This window comes from Castanea sativa, chromosome 6 (assembly GCF_040712315.1).
Source record: "Castanea sativa cultivar Marrone di Chiusa Pesio chromosome 6, ASM4071231v1".
Lineage (NCBI taxonomy): Eukaryota > Viridiplantae > Streptophyta > Magnoliopsida > Fagales > Fagaceae > Castanea > Castanea sativa.
Genome location: NC_134018.1, coordinates 30,559,743 through 30,575,806, shown reverse-complemented (window position 1 = coordinate 30,575,806; position 16,064 = coordinate 30,559,743). Strand labels below are relative to the sequence as shown.

The following is a 16,064-nucleotide window of genomic DNA, read 5'->3' as shown; positions in this document are numbered from 1 at the left end:
TTTCGAGTGTTTTGGTTTTAAATCAATTTTCTTTCTCAAAAAAATTGAGAGTGTTTGATAAGTTAGTTTAAACACGTTTTAAATAATATTACACATTTTTTCATACATTTTTTCACTCGCTCACATTTATATCAAAAATACCCAAATAACACAACTTAAACTACTCTCTCAACCACCCTCTTAATAATTTAAGCTCATCTTTATGCTCTTTAATGGTCATAGATTAACGCCAATGGCCTCCTGCTTTTTTGTGGACTTCAACCGGCAATCCCTTCCCTTGCTTTAATAAGTAAAAGAAAAAAGAAAAAAAATTACATTTCAACATTAAACCACTCTTATGACATATGACTATAGTGTTTTTTTTTTCTTCTTATTAACAAATGTGTTAGGTATTTAAAAAGAGATAAATTTGCTAACAACTTAAAAAAGTATTGAGAGTTAATAATATTATTATTCCATTCTCTAAATTATGACGTCTCTGGTTTAATGTTAGCAAAAAAACTAATTTTTGAGGTTTTTCTCATATGAATTTCTTTTAAAATTATGACATGATGTTATCTATATTTTAGACTACATGTGAGAATTATGATACTTTTAAGCTTAACAGAATGACCTGATAATTCTAGAGGGTCTAGATTGAATAATAACCCGTCCACTTTGTTAGTCATAGTACCAATTTAATGTGCCATATTACTAAAGTGTGCCCTTTACTAGTTCTTTTTTTTTTTTTTTTGGTCCAAATAAAGTTTGTTGGGCAAGTTTACATTATTCATTCTTATTAATAGATGCTAGGAGTTTTCCTCAGGAAAATAAATAAATAAATAAATAAGGATGCTAGGAGTAGAATTTAAAGGCAAAACATATAAATTTGGGCTGGATTGACCGATCCTTCCAAATTGTACCCCCAAAAACAGTGCCTTGTACAACATTGTTGTACCACATTGTCAAGACCCAAGATGAGGAGAGAGAGGCTTCGATGTGTAATTGCATATCTAACCATCTCTTCCTAATTCACGTTACATTTTTGAATCTTATTATGATGATAATAAATTGAGAACATATTTAACAAAGAAAAATTTTAGGATTATAAGTAATTACACACTTATTTATACAATCATTCGATGCGTGAGTAGTGAAAAAAGAAATGATAAATTTACATAAAAGTAATAAACAAATTCACAAGATAGTAATAAAAAAAAAAATTAACTACAAAATTGACTCTAGTTTAAAACTATAACTTTACTCAATATCTTTTTATTGAAAATAAGTTTTAATAAATGCACCATAAAATTACATTTTCTTTTTATATACACCAAACTTACAAAATTTCTAAAAAATTAAAGATCAATAGCTATATCATTAATAAAATATAAGATTATAGATCATATAGTAAATAATATTTGATTAATATAAAATTTGACATATACATTTAGAAGGTAAAAACATGTAATTTAATTCTTAAAATTTTAAAATATATAATAATATTTATTTTATGAAGTAAGGTTTTAAAACTAAAACTACAATAAATTTTATAAATAAACTTTTTCATCCAAAAAATTTAAGGAACGGCGTGTGTCCAGTAACAACTGTCACTGAACACGTGTCTACAATCTACGTATGCCACTGACCTTGCCTTACCCAAAAATTCAATAATAGACTTGAAGATGAATATAGAATAGTTTACAAGTACGAAGTGTACTAGATAGGATAGGGTCTCTATTTTTTTGATGGGATAGGTTAGGGTCTCTAGGAGTAGGGTACAATTGTCCTTTTAATTACTCCATGCACTAATCGACACCGTTTAATATAGCGTGTGTGCGTGGGAGGAGAGCTGTGTTCTTTAGATGTCTTGTGCGGTTTTTTAAATTCACATTTTTATATTTTAAACAACATTATACACATTTTTATATACATCTTTATTTATCCGTATTTTAAAATATTATAAAAAATCTCACCTCAAATAATTTTACCAAAACAACTTGGTGAGTGACACTGTAACACTGACACTGTAACACTGACACTTCGACCATTTTGACAAAAAAGGTGGGCCCCCAATGGCTGTACTGTAAATGCAAGTGAAAATAGGGGTATTTTTTTTTCTTTTATAATCAGAAACAGAAAGAGTCTGATGATTCAAAAACTGGGCTATAATCAGCGAGGGAGCGTGACAGAGGGACTTGTTTTGCTTTGCATATTGTTCCTTTTATTTTTCAAATTTTTTGTTACTTTTATTGTTCACTTTATATCTTCACTTTTACTTTTTTGTTCTTTTCTTCTTTTTTCTTCTTCTTCTTCCTCTTCCTCTTCTTCTGTTTCATTACTATTTTTGCTTTGGCTGTGTTGTGCAAGTGAGTTTTGTGAAGCTCTTTTGACAAAGCTTCACCAATGGCAGACATTACTCACCATCCCATGGACCAGCTCCAAGACCTTGAGTACTGCATAGACTCCAACCCTCCTTGGGGTATGCCCTCTCTCTTTGTAGTTTGTATACATCTGTTTTGTAAGGGGCTCCTTTCTTTCTCTTTCACTTTCTTTTATTTCTTTTTTATTTGGTTAAGGGCATTTTGAGAGTGAAATGGACTTGTGCGACAACACATATAGTTGCAAAGTAGTTTTTTTTTCCTTCTTCTTCATATGGGTTTGTTAGGGTATGGTGCGGAAGAGAAATGGGTTGTGGGAATAGAAGTAGTTGCAGTGAAGCTTTAGTATTCATCGAGGAAATAAAAAAAGTGTAGCTTTAGTTGTGAGTAATGAGACAGTGTTGGAATCACTGGTATTTCTGCCATTGAAGTTCAGGCGCTGTGGTCTCGTAGCATACAAAGTTACAAACTTGACCCCTGTAAAAGAAAGAATTTATGTAACTTGTAAAATATAAAACCAAAATTAAAAATTTAGTGTTGGTTTTGAGTTTGATGATCGACACAGTTTTTTTTTTTTTTTTTCCCTTTCTTTTTTCTTTGGATGATGGATGACAGAAATTGTAAACTTATGTTGTAGCTTTCTGTTTTCTAAGATCAAAAATATTTTTGAAATTTGTGCTTTAATGATATTGACAATGAGTGGGACTCTATTGGTTTTTTCAATTTTTAAAATTTCTGTTTATGAATGCTTTGTTTGGTTACTGAGAAATGATACGAAAAAAAAAACCATAAAATGAGAAATTTAAACACATTTTCACACCTTTTAAACAATATTATCTACATTTTCACGCACTTTTTTACCCACAATTATAAACAACATAACTCACCTTACTCTTCCAAACACCCCCGAAATCTTTTGGTGGGTTGCGGCTGGAGTAGATATATAGTGACATTCCAATTGTTTTATTATGTTTTATGTACATCACGGGTCTACAACACTCTAAAAACTTCTTAAGAATGGGCCTAAGGATATATTGTAATTACTCTTTTACCCATCAGAGCCAAAAGCAGCTGCTTCTTTTTTTGCTTGTGGGGTTGCTGACGAAAATACCTTGTAGGCTTTGACACTTCTTTTACGTGTCAAACTTGGCCTCAACTTGAAAATGCAGTTTAGTTATGCACATGTTAATGGTCGTGCCATTGATAATGTTACCTTACATATTGATTCATGAAAGGATCAATGTGTTCCCTTTGAAACAAGAAAACAAGAATTACATTTAACTATTTTATTGTTTTTATTACCTCCCATTGGAAATTAAGTAAATTATTTCACTTGCTTCATTTGATCTATTTTAGTATTGGTCCTCTTATATATATATATATATATATATATATATGGTGGCTGAAGTGAAAGAAGACTGTTTTTAACGAATAGGAGGGACCTTGAATTTTAGGAATTCTAGAACTACGGTAACCACATTTTATTTTGGCTGCTTTACTGAAATTGCTTTAGAACTTAGGTGTGTGGATTACCGGATAGGCTTTCAGTACGATATCTAGCACCAAAAGAAAAGAAGAGATAAATATATAAACAATTACTTCTTGGCCCAATTATTCGTGTTAAACTTCCTGATGAATGTCAACTCCAATTGGGGTTTGACATTATTGATGTTTTTATGTCCCAATCCTCGAAGACATGTAATTGCTGCTAGTTTTCATTATTCATTGGACTTGTTTACCATAAATTTGACACATACTCCACTCAGATTGAGAACAGTGTTAGTTTTCAATTCAAAATCAAGATGTAAAATCTTCTTTATATTCTCTTAAAGAAAGTTCATGCCAATACACGGTAAGCTGATTGCTTCACCTTTTCATTTTTGTTTATATTTTAATCTTTTTCTTGCAGTTGAAACAATCCTGTTGGCATTTCAGAACTACATCCTGATGCTGGGCACAAGTGTAATGATCCCTGCGTTGCTTGTCCCTGCAATGGGTGGCACTGATGTAAGCTTGTTTTTTGATAAACTTCCTCTACTCCTTTTCAGTTTAGCAACCATGTTTCAATTTAAGTTCAATTGATACTTGTTGTAGAAGCATACTGTACAGGCTGGTTTCTCTCTTGACTTACTAGAGGGACTATGCAGGTATTTTGAACCCTCAAATCATTAGGTCCCACCTGCAGTACTCTAGGTTGAAACTCTGCTTAAGATTTTCAAGTTCCCGTGACACTTTCTTTCCTAATTTGTTCCCTTCTGTCCAAAACTTACCACACATTGGATACTTTCTAATTTTTATATGTTTGAATTTTGGACTAAAGATGTTGGCAGAACTCTTTATATATGGTTGATCAGGAATTTGTTCTTTTAACTTAATTTTCCTCTCTTCCCCCCCCCCCCCCCCCCCCCCACTTTTCAAACAATTTTCTTGGTCACAACCAGGGAGACAAAGCACGTGTTATACAGACTCTACTCTTTGTGGCCGGCATTAACACACTTCTTCAAGCACTTTTTGGAACCAGGTTGCCTGCAGTTGTCGGAGGCTCCTTTGCTTATGTCATTCCCGTAGCTTACATTGTAAACGACTCCCAGTTGCGGCAGATTAATAATGATCATGAAGTAAGTTGTCCAATCTTCCCCTTCTATAAAAAAAAATATTGGGGTCTTTAGGAACCACATGGAAATAAATTGATACATAAAACTAATTGACAAGAATACTCGTCTTGATAAAACTAGAGGCTTATTCCATTTGCGAGATATTACTTTAGAGGGTCAGAGTTTTAGGTTTTTGTCAGACCTATTTCTAGGGTGCATACCTAGGCAGATTGGTTCTACAAAAAAAAAGTGCAAGCTTCTTGAAAGGAAATAGAAGCAAAGGCTTTTTCATGGTGTACAAAGATTGGCCTTTGAGAGGAAAAGGCAGGAGGGAGCTTAAGCTTACATTGCTAAATGGAGTTTCTGCCAAAATGACTGAAGTGATATTAATTTGCATAATTCAAGGCAAATTGTTAAAATTCCAATTGAATATGCATGGTTATATTCTTAAATTTATGCAAACAAAGTTTCACTTTTAATGCACTGAGTAGAAGAATGAAATTTTTTTATTGGAATGTGGTGTCCAAATGACCCATAAATACTGTGGCTTTCATGTTACAGTACATTTCAATATCAACCTGAGTCTCATAAGAGATCTCTCTGAATTTTATTCCCTTCTCAGGAATTTTACACTTTCTTATTTGGTAGGGTATTGAAAGGGATCTTCCCATGTGATTGGTTTGCAGAGATTTATACAAACTATGCGAGCTATTCAGGGAGCTTTAATTGTAGCCTCAAGCATACAAATTATCCTAGGTTACAGCCAAGTTTGGGGTCTCTTTTCACGGTAGGTTTGATAGCGCTTAATTGGTAATAAAATGATTGAACTGCCTGTTCATAATAATTGTTTTATTCACTATTATAAGGGTCTCTTTCACAGGTTCTTCAGTCCTCTTGGTATGGCACCGGTGGTTGGATTGGTCGGCTTGGGATTGTTTCAACGTGGATTTCCTGCTGTACGTATTGCTATGAAAGAGGCTATTTATAATATCCATTTGGTTGATTTTGAAAGAGGAGCTTCCATTTGATGTGTGGTGAAATTTTATTATAGATCACCAAAATTTCTAACATTGGAGGCATCATATTTTAGTTATTGACAAATATCATATCATCATTTTTTTGCGAAGGAACTAGAATTTGAAACTCTAGCATCTAGCTTCAACTTTTAGACGCATCAGAAATTGACTGCATTCTTGAATATATCTAGCTTTCTTCAAACCTTGTGCAATGTTTCAATTTCAACTAGGACATGCATTGATGTGAAAATTTGATTAATTTTAACCTGCTGAGAACTGAAGAAATAGCACCTTGTTTCTTAATAAGCAGCATGTTCCTCTGACTGATGGTGCTCAATGTACATAATGGATACCTCATGTTCTCTTTTGCCTTGTTGTTTTATCATTCTCTTTGAAAATCAATACAATTCTACTACTACAATGTCTGTTTCAGTTGGGCAATTGTGTGGAAATTGGGATACCGATGCTGTTGTTGGTCATTGGGTTGTCGCAAGTAAGTGACTTTGTATAATTTTTGGGGTAATCTATTATTTTACTAAGTATTTGTTTTCCATCACTTATGGATTGTGTGAATTGCAGTATCTAAAGCACGTGAGACCATTTAGAGAGGTCCCTATTTTTGAGCGGTTTCCGGTTTTGATCTGTATCACAATCATTTGGATCTATTCCCTTATCTTGACTGCTAGTGGGGCTTATCGAGGCAAGCGCGGTGTAACACAGACCAGTTGCCGTACTGACAGAGCAGATCTTATATCTACTGCCCCATGGTATCTCAACAGGCTAACCTCTGCTTCTCTTATGTTGTGCTGTGTTTTGGGCTGCTTCTGAAATTTTGTATTATTTCAGGTTCAAGTTTCCCTACCCTCTGCAGTGGGGCCCACCAACATTTTCAGCAGGTCATTCATTTGCCATGATGTCGGCTGTCCTTGTCTCAATGGTCGAGGTATTTATTCAGTTTCTTAAAAGTGTCTCTAAATTGTTATCATAATTGATGGTATATCCTATTGAATCCCAGGAACCAGTTGATAGAGATAGCTCTTTTGATTTCACCTTTGTTATGTGGTTCTAGATATCCAATCTCTTTAGTAGCCTTTTATAACTTGTACATTTGACTGCAGTCGACTGGTGCATACAAGGCAGCATCAAGGTTGGCAATTGCCACTCCACCTCCTGCTTATGTATTGAGCCGGGGCATTGGCTGGCAGGTGAGCAGTGAGCTGTTTTGACACACTTGTGACTCATTGTAGATTTACTTATTCCTGAGTACAATTCACATGTTGTAACAATGCTGACAGAGTTTCTGCAATGTGTCACCTGTCACCCTTTTGCTTGTACATTACAATTGAATTTCCACATATCACGCACAATTCTTATGGTCACATGTTTTTGGACGTTGTAGCTTTTTTTTTTGTGTGTGGATATATTTCATCACTTTCATGTTTCTTGGAAAGAGCTGAGTAGTTTTAGTTTTTCACTGTGGCAGGGAATAGGAATCTTGCTTGATGGTCTTTTTGGAACATGCACTGGTTCAACTGTTTCTGTGTAAGACACACTTAGATGAGCCATAGCTGCTCGCTGATGTTCTGTTCTTTTGCCTACAAATATAGCTTGACAGAAATCATGGTCATGTATTTCAGGGAAAATGTAGGACTCCTTGGATTAACCCGAGTAGGAAGTCGCAGAGTTGTTCAAATTTCTGCAGGCTTCATGATATTCTTCTCCACCCTAGGTTGGTATTATCTTTTTGGCGTTGTTTTGAGAACTGAGATAAACATGCCAATTGGTGAAAATTCAGTTCATTTTTCACTGAGCTGTTCAGACTGGATCTAAAGTCTAAAGTATTTGCTGTTGCATTTTCTCTTTTTGTTTTCTTTTTAGCAATTACAAATTTCAGCTGCTTCTAGTGGTAAGCTTTTAAGATTTCCCAATTACAAATCCAATAATTGTTCTGTATGATTTATTCACTCCATTATGTTTGCAGGAAAATTTGGAGCTGTGTTTGCATCTATACCCTTCCCAATATTTGCTGCATTGTACTGTGTTCTCTTTGGCCTTGTAGGTATGTTATTAGCTACATTGAAATCAGGTTTTCAACCTTTTTCTTGTTCCTCTCTTTAATATAACTTGTTTCTTTGTTTTCAGCTTCAGTTGGATTGTCATTTCTTCAATTCACCAACATGAATTCTATGAGAAATCTCATCATTACTGGGCTTTCACTGTTCCTTGGGATATCTATCCCGCAATTTTTCAATGAATATTGGAATCCTTCACACCATGGTCTGGTTCATACTAATGCTGGATGGGTGAGTACTATCATTAATTTGGCCCTGACTGTAATAAGCTTCAACATTCCAAATATATTTTCATTGAGATTCAGATATAATTCCTCGAGACTTTGAGAAATTATTAGGTACACCAGGTGGACTACACCTTCTCACATAAATATGGGTCCCATGTGCGGGACACATATGGGGTCAACCTTAGTGTGAGTGGAGGGTAGTCTACCGGGTGCAGTGAATAATTTCACCAACACTTCAATCTCCAAAACAGAAATTTCTGCATTCATATTCAATGATATATCAGACCTGTTCTAAAATGTTCTCCACTTTGAAGATAATTTTGGTAACTTTTTATTCTCTATTTAACATTGTTAGCCTGATTGTTAAATGACATCCTTGCAGTTTAATGCATTTCTAAATACCATATTCTCGTCTCCGGCGACAGTGGGTTTGATTGTCGCAGTGTTTCTTGATAACACATTAGAAGTGGAGAAGTCGAAGAAAGACCGAGGGATGCCATGGTGGGTGAAGTTCAGAACATTTAGAGGTGATAACAGAAATGAAGAGTTCTACACTTTGCCATTCAATCTTAATAGGTTCTTCCCTCCAACCTAGCAAGTTCAACACGGCCAGCCAAACAAACTTATTCTTTCTGCAATGCATTTCAGTTAACATTCTCAAATTAGGTTTCCTTAGAGTTTGTAAATGCAAAGATTATTTGGCAAATATTCTTAGCAAATGCTAGTCTTCCTCTTTTCAAGGTGACAATTTTTTGCGGGCCAACTGTTGTGGCAGGGTCCTGATTAGAATTGTAGTTCATTTAATCCATGCTTTTGTAGATGTAATAATAAAGAAGGGAAATCAGTTCTCTTTCTCAGTCAATATCAACTATCAAGGTTGCCTTCAATATTTTTTAATGGTATATATTAATCTTCAAAAGCTGTGTATATGTATATATATGTAAGTTATAATTTCCTGCTCAGGACTGGAATAAATTAGCCACATTTGGTTAATAGTTAATTCTAAGTCTCCAAGAGTCGCGAAGGAGCATTATGTCAAGAATGCAGAACAAAAACAAAGACAATTTATCTAGACAGCAGTGCCAATGGGTTTATTAAGCCAAATATTGCAGGTGAAAAAAATCCCAAAGAAACTTGAACATAAGCGTGTTCATATTGAACATGGTTCAAAAGAAAGCAATTAATCTCTGTCTCTTCTTAGTTGGTGAGTTCTAGTTAGTTCAACTAATAAAAAATCCTTTGTTATTGAATATAAAATTTGGAGTTCAATTTTTGATACACCAAGTGGAACAAAGATGTGTTTTAAATTTTAGTACCTTTAAAAGAGAGACAACCTGTTGTTGTATAAACTCTTAACATAAATAACACCCCTTCTGCATCAGACTTCCTCAAGAAATGTTGGAAAACAAGTTGCTTTGGTCTCCAAAGTCAGTCAGGTGAGCTCACAACCAAATCAGCACACAAACTGGTGCTATGAAAAATATAAGTAATTTCAAGAAATCACAAGTCAGAAATTTTCTAGGTGTTCTTTGAGATTATAGACGAAAAAGATCCCATAATGGCTGAAGCTAGACTCTAGAACCGTGCTGTTGGCCACAGCCGAAGTGGTGGAACTATTAGTTTGTCTTGTTTGAAAGAGACGCCATCAATGGAATCAGGTCCATAGATATATAGAGACGCAAATTAATTTAGCCAATTCAATCCAGAAGTATTTGATTTAGGAAAAATATTTGGGTATAAAACGGGCCATTTGATTTAGGAAAAAATCTAGGTTTTTGAAAATGTCCCTATTTGCAAATTCCAAGCACAATTCGGGGAACCTCTGATTCCAGACTTGTTAGATTAGACCCGGACTTGTTAGATGATTTTTTTTTTTTAGTTTTCCACAGTTCCTCCTTAAAGTCCTAATTTTTTCAAAGTGCAGGTAGCAGGATTCAAACTAAAAAACACACTCAGTCGGGCCTAAATTGAGCCTAGTACAAGCACCTTAAGACCGACAGCCTAATCAACTCGGCCATCCTCCTGCATTAATGGTTATTACCACTTTAGGTAAAAACAAAACTACTAAAAAACAGTTCAAGAAAGCTGAACAATTCTGCAATTTTTATGATTTCTCTCTATTGTGGTGAAATTTTCACGCATTTTTGTTAGTGAAGTCTTACAAAACTAAAATGCACCAAGTGCATCGGTTTAGCATTTTTTTTATAGAATAAAGAACAATAACAATTATTTTAGAAACCAGTTCGTATTGAGTACCGTCTTATTTGTTTTTGTTTTTTTTCCCCTAATTTGCTCAATATCCTTTTTTTTTTAAGACGAACAATTGTAATGCCCTTTGGCATTTTTTAAGAAAAATTGTACGTACCCTATCATTTCAAGGAATTTTTTTTAGGAAAATCATTTCAAGGAATTAGTTATCTAAATTGTTCAAATTTCATACGATATAGTTTTCAAAAATTGATACGTATTTCAAGTAGCCAAATAATAACAAATTCCATTTGCTCACAAAGATCTTAACAGTTAGGAGAGACTTATTTAACTTATCAATCCGATATTTTTTCAAGCATAGACAAAAAAACAAAAGAAAATAATGTACCAATGAAGCCTCAGACATACAGCCAGTCAAATTGACATCAAAATAAAATTCAGCCGGTAATTCCAACTAAAAGAAGAACAATCATCATAGGCTTCAGAACACAAAATTAAAATTAAAATTAAAAACAAAAAAGCAAGCGAAAAAAGAGAGAAGGAAATTTAATAAAAAATGTAATCGCACAAAACGGCTCCGTGGACCAATGTTTTATGAGATCCACAGGTTCCTATCAAGATGCGAAACAATGAATCGCTCTTGGTCCAATCATAGCATCACCGATCACCGCTGTAATAGCTCTCGGCGACGTGGCATCGGACCTTACGAAATTAATTAATTATAAATTAAAAAAAAAAAAAAAGACCCTCAGAGACCCGTTTAAAATCACACACACAGAGAAGGAAAGGGTTGCAGAACACAGACAGGCCACGTAATCCCCCGACCAAAGAGCAACAACACCAAACGACGCCGTTCCCCGTAAAAGGGAGACGAATCGTCGGAGGGTGGGGTGTGCTGATATGGTTGGTTGATTGGGAAAAGCGGTGACTCTGTGTCTGTGTGAGTATTTAGCAGCCCTAACCTGCTCTGCATTTTGGACGTGTCATACGGCACTTCCTATCAATTTTATGGGAATTCTTCCTCATCGGGGGAATTTTCCTTCTATCGAAAACCCTAACCCTAAACCCTAATTGAGAAGATGAACCAAATAAAATAAAAAATAAGAGGAGCAGACAGAGATAGAGATGTGAATGGGAAAGAGAATGAGTGCAGCTTTATAGCAAAGAGGCGTAAACCCTAATTCTAACCATAGCGCCGCACGAGGGTGGGTTAGTGAAATTAATTTTATTTACCAACAATGCCACTTCGCTTTTTTGTGGGCCGATTTCTGGACCAGCTCCTACGGCCCAAAATAAAAACAAGGGACTTTTGGGCGGAAGAGGGGATGCGCAAAACAAGGTGCCCGTTAACCCGCTACAAAACTGGGCAACTACAATTTCTTTTTCTTTTTCTTTTTTCTGAGAGCAACTGGGCAACTACAAGCACATTGGGTCTGTTCTCTAACATTATTTTTTCTTTATCATAAATTGTCTGTTTGGTAAATGATTTCAAACAACAAATTTTAGTGTTTAAATACTGAAAACTATGGATCTAAAAAAATTATGTTTGGAATGCGTTTGGATAGGAGGCTGCGTCCACGTCTGGGCAGTTTTTTTTTTTTTTTTTTTTTCCACGCGCATGTGTCACTGTTCATTGGCCATGAACAGTGATTTTAGGCCAATGAACAGTACTTTTTGGGATGAACAGTAATTTTTACACATTAAAAAATTATTTTTGTACAGTATTTTCAGTTTTCAGTTTTCAGTTTCAGCAATAAGTTCTATCCAAACGGACTCTTGGTAAGGTTGTTTAACCAAAAGTGTTTAAGTTACCGTTCTTAATTTAGGTTGTATTTGGATAGCAACATTTGAATTTAGATTTGGATTTGAAATCCATTAATTTAAAATGTCTTGATTTGAAGTCCCTTGATTTTGAAATTCTTTGTTTGAATCTTTTTTTTTTTTGTTTGATACATTGTTTGGATCTTTTTAAACAATGAAGGATTTGAAATTCATTATTTGAAATTTCATTGTTTGGATACGTAAATTTGGATTTGGATTTAAGATCAATAAAAAAAATTAATTATTATTTTTCTTAATCATTCTACATTTTAATTTTAAATAAATGAGGTAATATTAACAATCCAATTGACAAGATGATGATTAAAATTTTTTAGTCATAGCCAATTAAAAAAATATCTTGCCAACTATTGACAACTAAAATGTTTTATATCAACTAGAGAGGACACCCAAATGTATGGGTTTTTTTTTTTTTCACGACATTCAAAATCTCAAACTAAAAAATTATTTTAAAGTTATTAACTAAAAAGTTATATATTAAGAGACCCAGATTAATTACCCAAAATATATGTCTTTCACACAACTTCCAATAGAACAAATTAATGAGGACTAAGTAGAAGTCATATCTGATCCTTTTTATCATCATCATTTGAAAGACTTTTCAAAAACTTAAAGTAATCTACACCTCTATGCATTAACTTCTCAACTATTTTGAATATTTTAAGCCGCATGAGTCTAGACACTTTTGAAACCACTGCATGTATCTCTTCACCAGAAGGTTGTGGTTGCTCTTGATTTTTCTTTGCTGTGAAGTACTCTTTCACAGATGACCAATACTCTTTAAGAGAGGAACCAATTTCTGCAACAACTTCAACGAATGGATCTTTCCTGCTCCTTTTTCTTTGGTGAGGCTCAACTGCAGAACTTGTTGATACAGAATGCTAACATAGTTGTTGAGTAATGGGAGAATTCACCTCATTTTCTCCTTCGTCAGCCATAACTTCAACTATTTCATTCATATGTTCTACCCTAATGCTAGTAGCTCTATCCCTTTCACAAGATCTCAATGTCCTCCCAATTGTCTATAACTTTGTTTTTATAAGGACCCACTTTTGAATTTTTCTAAAGAAGTAAAAAAAAAAAAAAGATTAACAGATTATTTTGCATAAACTAAGCAAATCAGTGTAGTGAATGAAGAAGTATAAAATGAAGCAGTCTAAGCAACTAATCTTTTCATGTGTGATTATAATTCCCAAGTCTTATTCAGTTTTCAAAGCTTGTCATACAAACAAGAAAAATCAAAGCAATGCACAAAAATTACAAAGCATTCTTATATTGCTTTGTGTGTGTGAGAGAGAGAGAGAGAGAGAGAGAGAGAGAGAGAGGATACGCCATTAATTGCTCTAGTGTAGTTAGTAACTCCATAATCATTTAGTTAATCTTGACATCCAAAATCCCTTTCAATCACAAACATGAAATCACTCCAACAACCAACAACAAATCCATAAACGAAACTTCCTCTCTAAGAAAAAATGGAAAAAAAAAGGAGAAATAATTGAACTGAAGGGGCAAAACACCACCACAAACTATTTACAATTTAATTTTTTGTTCTCTATTTTTATGGGTGAAGGGGGAACAAAAAATGGATGGAAAAACTAGAAAAGAAGCTGCTCATACTCATTGTACTTCTAACTGGCATGCCTTGCCAATGGAAACTATTTCTGCATAATATTCCAACTACCTCAAGTAAAACAAGCTATAAGACCCACATTTACAAAACCAAATAAACATTGCCTAAAAATATATAGTAATTAAATTCCACCAATACATTTACTTCCATCACAAAAGGCTACACTAATTGTCTAATTGATCAACCATATAACGTAATGTTTTATAAACAACTTTTATTATTTCTATTTTTTTAGAATATAAAAGAGAACAAACTAAATCTTTATTAAAATGTGTGATGAACATATTTAAGAGAAAAAAGTCATAGGAGATCATACCTTAACGTAAGCATCCCATACATGGTGATTATCCGCTGTGAAAACAACATTTTTCTTTGCTTCATCCCAAACAAGTCCGCTTTGATTTTGGAGAAGCAAAAATACAGTGTTTAAACACAGTATTTTGAGAACACATCCAGGGTAGTTTTTTGTTATTGAGTAACATTGCTCAATGGCATTGTTGTAGATATTTTGAAACTCATAGGACCCACTAACAAGACAACACATTTTTTTTTCTCTCCTTCATGGCTTTTTTACTTTTCTTTTCTTTTTTATCTCTAGCACAAACCCTATTGCTGGCTGGTCATCTTTTTCCTCTCTTTTTTTTTTTTTTTTTTTTTTTTTTTTGTATTCTACTATTTTATGTTTTGGTATTTGTTGTGGTGCTGTTGTGCTAGTCTTCTTCTTCCAAATCAAACAAATTCCATTTGTGGGTTCTAGTTAGTTTAATTGATAAAGTTTCTGATGGTTGAATAAGAGATCTGAAGTTTAATTCCAGCCTACACCAAATATCGATTAGTGTCTTGGTCTGATAATAAAATACTATCATTAGAAGCGGACATCATAGGTTGAAACTCTTTAAAAAAAAATCTCATTTGAATTTAATCCCCACCAACAAAACAAAACCCATAGAAACAAAATGCCAAACCCAAAAAAGAAAACCCATTTGAGTGAATGGAATGTGTGAAGCCAAGGAAGACTGGATGAAGAAGTACCTCAGCAAAGTAAAACGACTCGTCAAAAGATTCAAAGAAGCCATTTTTTTTCAACTCCCAAGGGAGGAGAACATGGAAGTGGATGTTTTGGCAAAAGCAACTTCAGTAGGGGGAGCAATGGACAGCCTATGACCAAGTCTAATATATGCCAAGCATAGATCTTCCAGAGGTACAACAAATTGAAGGAGAAGGAAATTGGGTGATTCTAATAATAGTTTATCTCAAAGATGGAAGGCTTCTAGAAGACAAGGACGAGGCTAGGAGATTGATGATTAGAGTTGCCAAGTATATCCTTATAGATGAGGTGCTGTATAAGCGAGGCTTCTCTTAGCCTTACTTAAGGTGCTTAGCTCTGGACGAGTCGAACTATGTGTTGAGGGAAGTTAATGAAGGAGCATGCAGAAGTCACTCAGGAGCAAGAGCACTAATCCATAAGGTCGTCCATGCGGGCTACTACTGGCCAACTATTCAAGTAGATGCTAAGGCTTATGTCAAAATGTGTGACCAGTGACAACGCTTCAGCAACGTCCTTAGATAACCATTGGAGTATCTGCGCCCGATGATGGCCCCATGGCCCTTTACGCAATGGGGACTAGACATTTTAGGTCCCTTCCCACTTAGAACCAAACAAATGAAATTTTTGGTAATAAGGATCGATTACTTCACTAAATAGGTGGAAACTGAACCCTTAGCAAAAATCACACAACAGAATGTCAAAAACTTCGTTTGGAAAAGCATTGTATGCAGGCTTGGGACACCTAGGGTACTATTATTTGACAATGGACGACAATTCGATAGTACACCTTTCAGGGAGGTTTGTGAGCAACTTGGAATCAAAATCATTATTCCTCACCCTCCCACCCATAAGCGAACAGACAAGTAGAAGTAGTAAACTGATCCTTATTGAAAATCATCAAGACTTGGCTCAAGGGGGCAAAGTGAGTATAACTAGACAAGCTACTAGGTAATCTATGGGCTTACAGGACAACTATAAGGACCCCTACAGGGTAAACCCCTTTCAAACTAGCCTATGGAAGCAAAGCAGTCATACCTGCAGAAGTACAGATGGCCAACCACAAGGTAATG

General features: G+C 34.6%; 1 protein-coding gene and 2 non-coding genes across 3 annotated transcripts; 1 reads left to right on the top strand and 2 right to left on the bottom strand.

Moving 5' to 3' along the window:
• Window positions 1–2,240: 2,240 nt before the first annotated feature.
• LOC142638372 (nucleobase-ascorbate transporter 1) lies at window positions 2,241–9,017 on the top strand. The gene is made up of 14 exons (XM_075812395.1): window positions 2,241–2,461; window positions 4,270–4,367; window positions 4,802–4,978; window positions 5,641–5,741; window positions 5,835–5,910; window positions 6,404–6,463; window positions 6,550–6,737; window positions 6,817–6,913; window positions 7,089–7,175; window positions 7,454–7,512; window positions 7,608–7,699; window positions 7,952–8,029; window positions 8,113–8,273; window positions 8,652–9,017. Exons 1-14 carry the CDS (start codon window positions 2,386–2,388, stop codon window positions 8,862–8,864), a joined length of 1,563 nt encoding a protein of 520 aa, XP_075668510.1. The 5' UTR covers window positions 2,241–2,385; the 3' UTR covers window positions 8,865–9,017.
• A 1,850-nt stretch (window positions 9,018–10,867) lies between these two features.
• On the bottom strand, window positions 10,868–10,959 carry LOC142641817 (small nucleolar RNA snoR77Y). Its single transcript, XR_012845496.1, has one exon. It is a non-coding gene; the product is annotated as a small nucleolar RNA snoR77Y (small nucleolar RNA).
• Window positions 10,960–11,031: 72 nt separating this feature from the next.
• Window positions 11,032–11,180, bottom strand: LOC142641826 (small nucleolar RNA snoR2/U65). The gene has a single exon (XR_012845503.1). It is a non-coding gene; the product is annotated as a small nucleolar RNA snoR2/U65 (small nucleolar RNA).
• Between the last annotated feature and the right edge of the window lie 4,884 nt (window positions 11,181–16,064).

Excerpts from the sequence above, each read along its gene's own strand:
- LOC142638372 (XM_075812395.1), top strand. The coding sequence starts at position 2,386 with ATGGCAGACATTACTCACCATCCCATGGACCAGCTCCAAGACCTTGAG. Across the intron at positions 4,368-4,801 it reads CTGCAATGGGTGGCACTGAT|GGAGACAAAGCACGTGTTAT; the intron begins GTAAGCTTGTTT and ends GGTCACAACCAG. Across the intron at positions 7,176-7,453 it reads GCCGGGGCATTGGCTGGCAG|GGAATAGGAATCTTGCTTGA; the intron begins GTGAGCAGTGAG and ends TCACTGTGGCAG.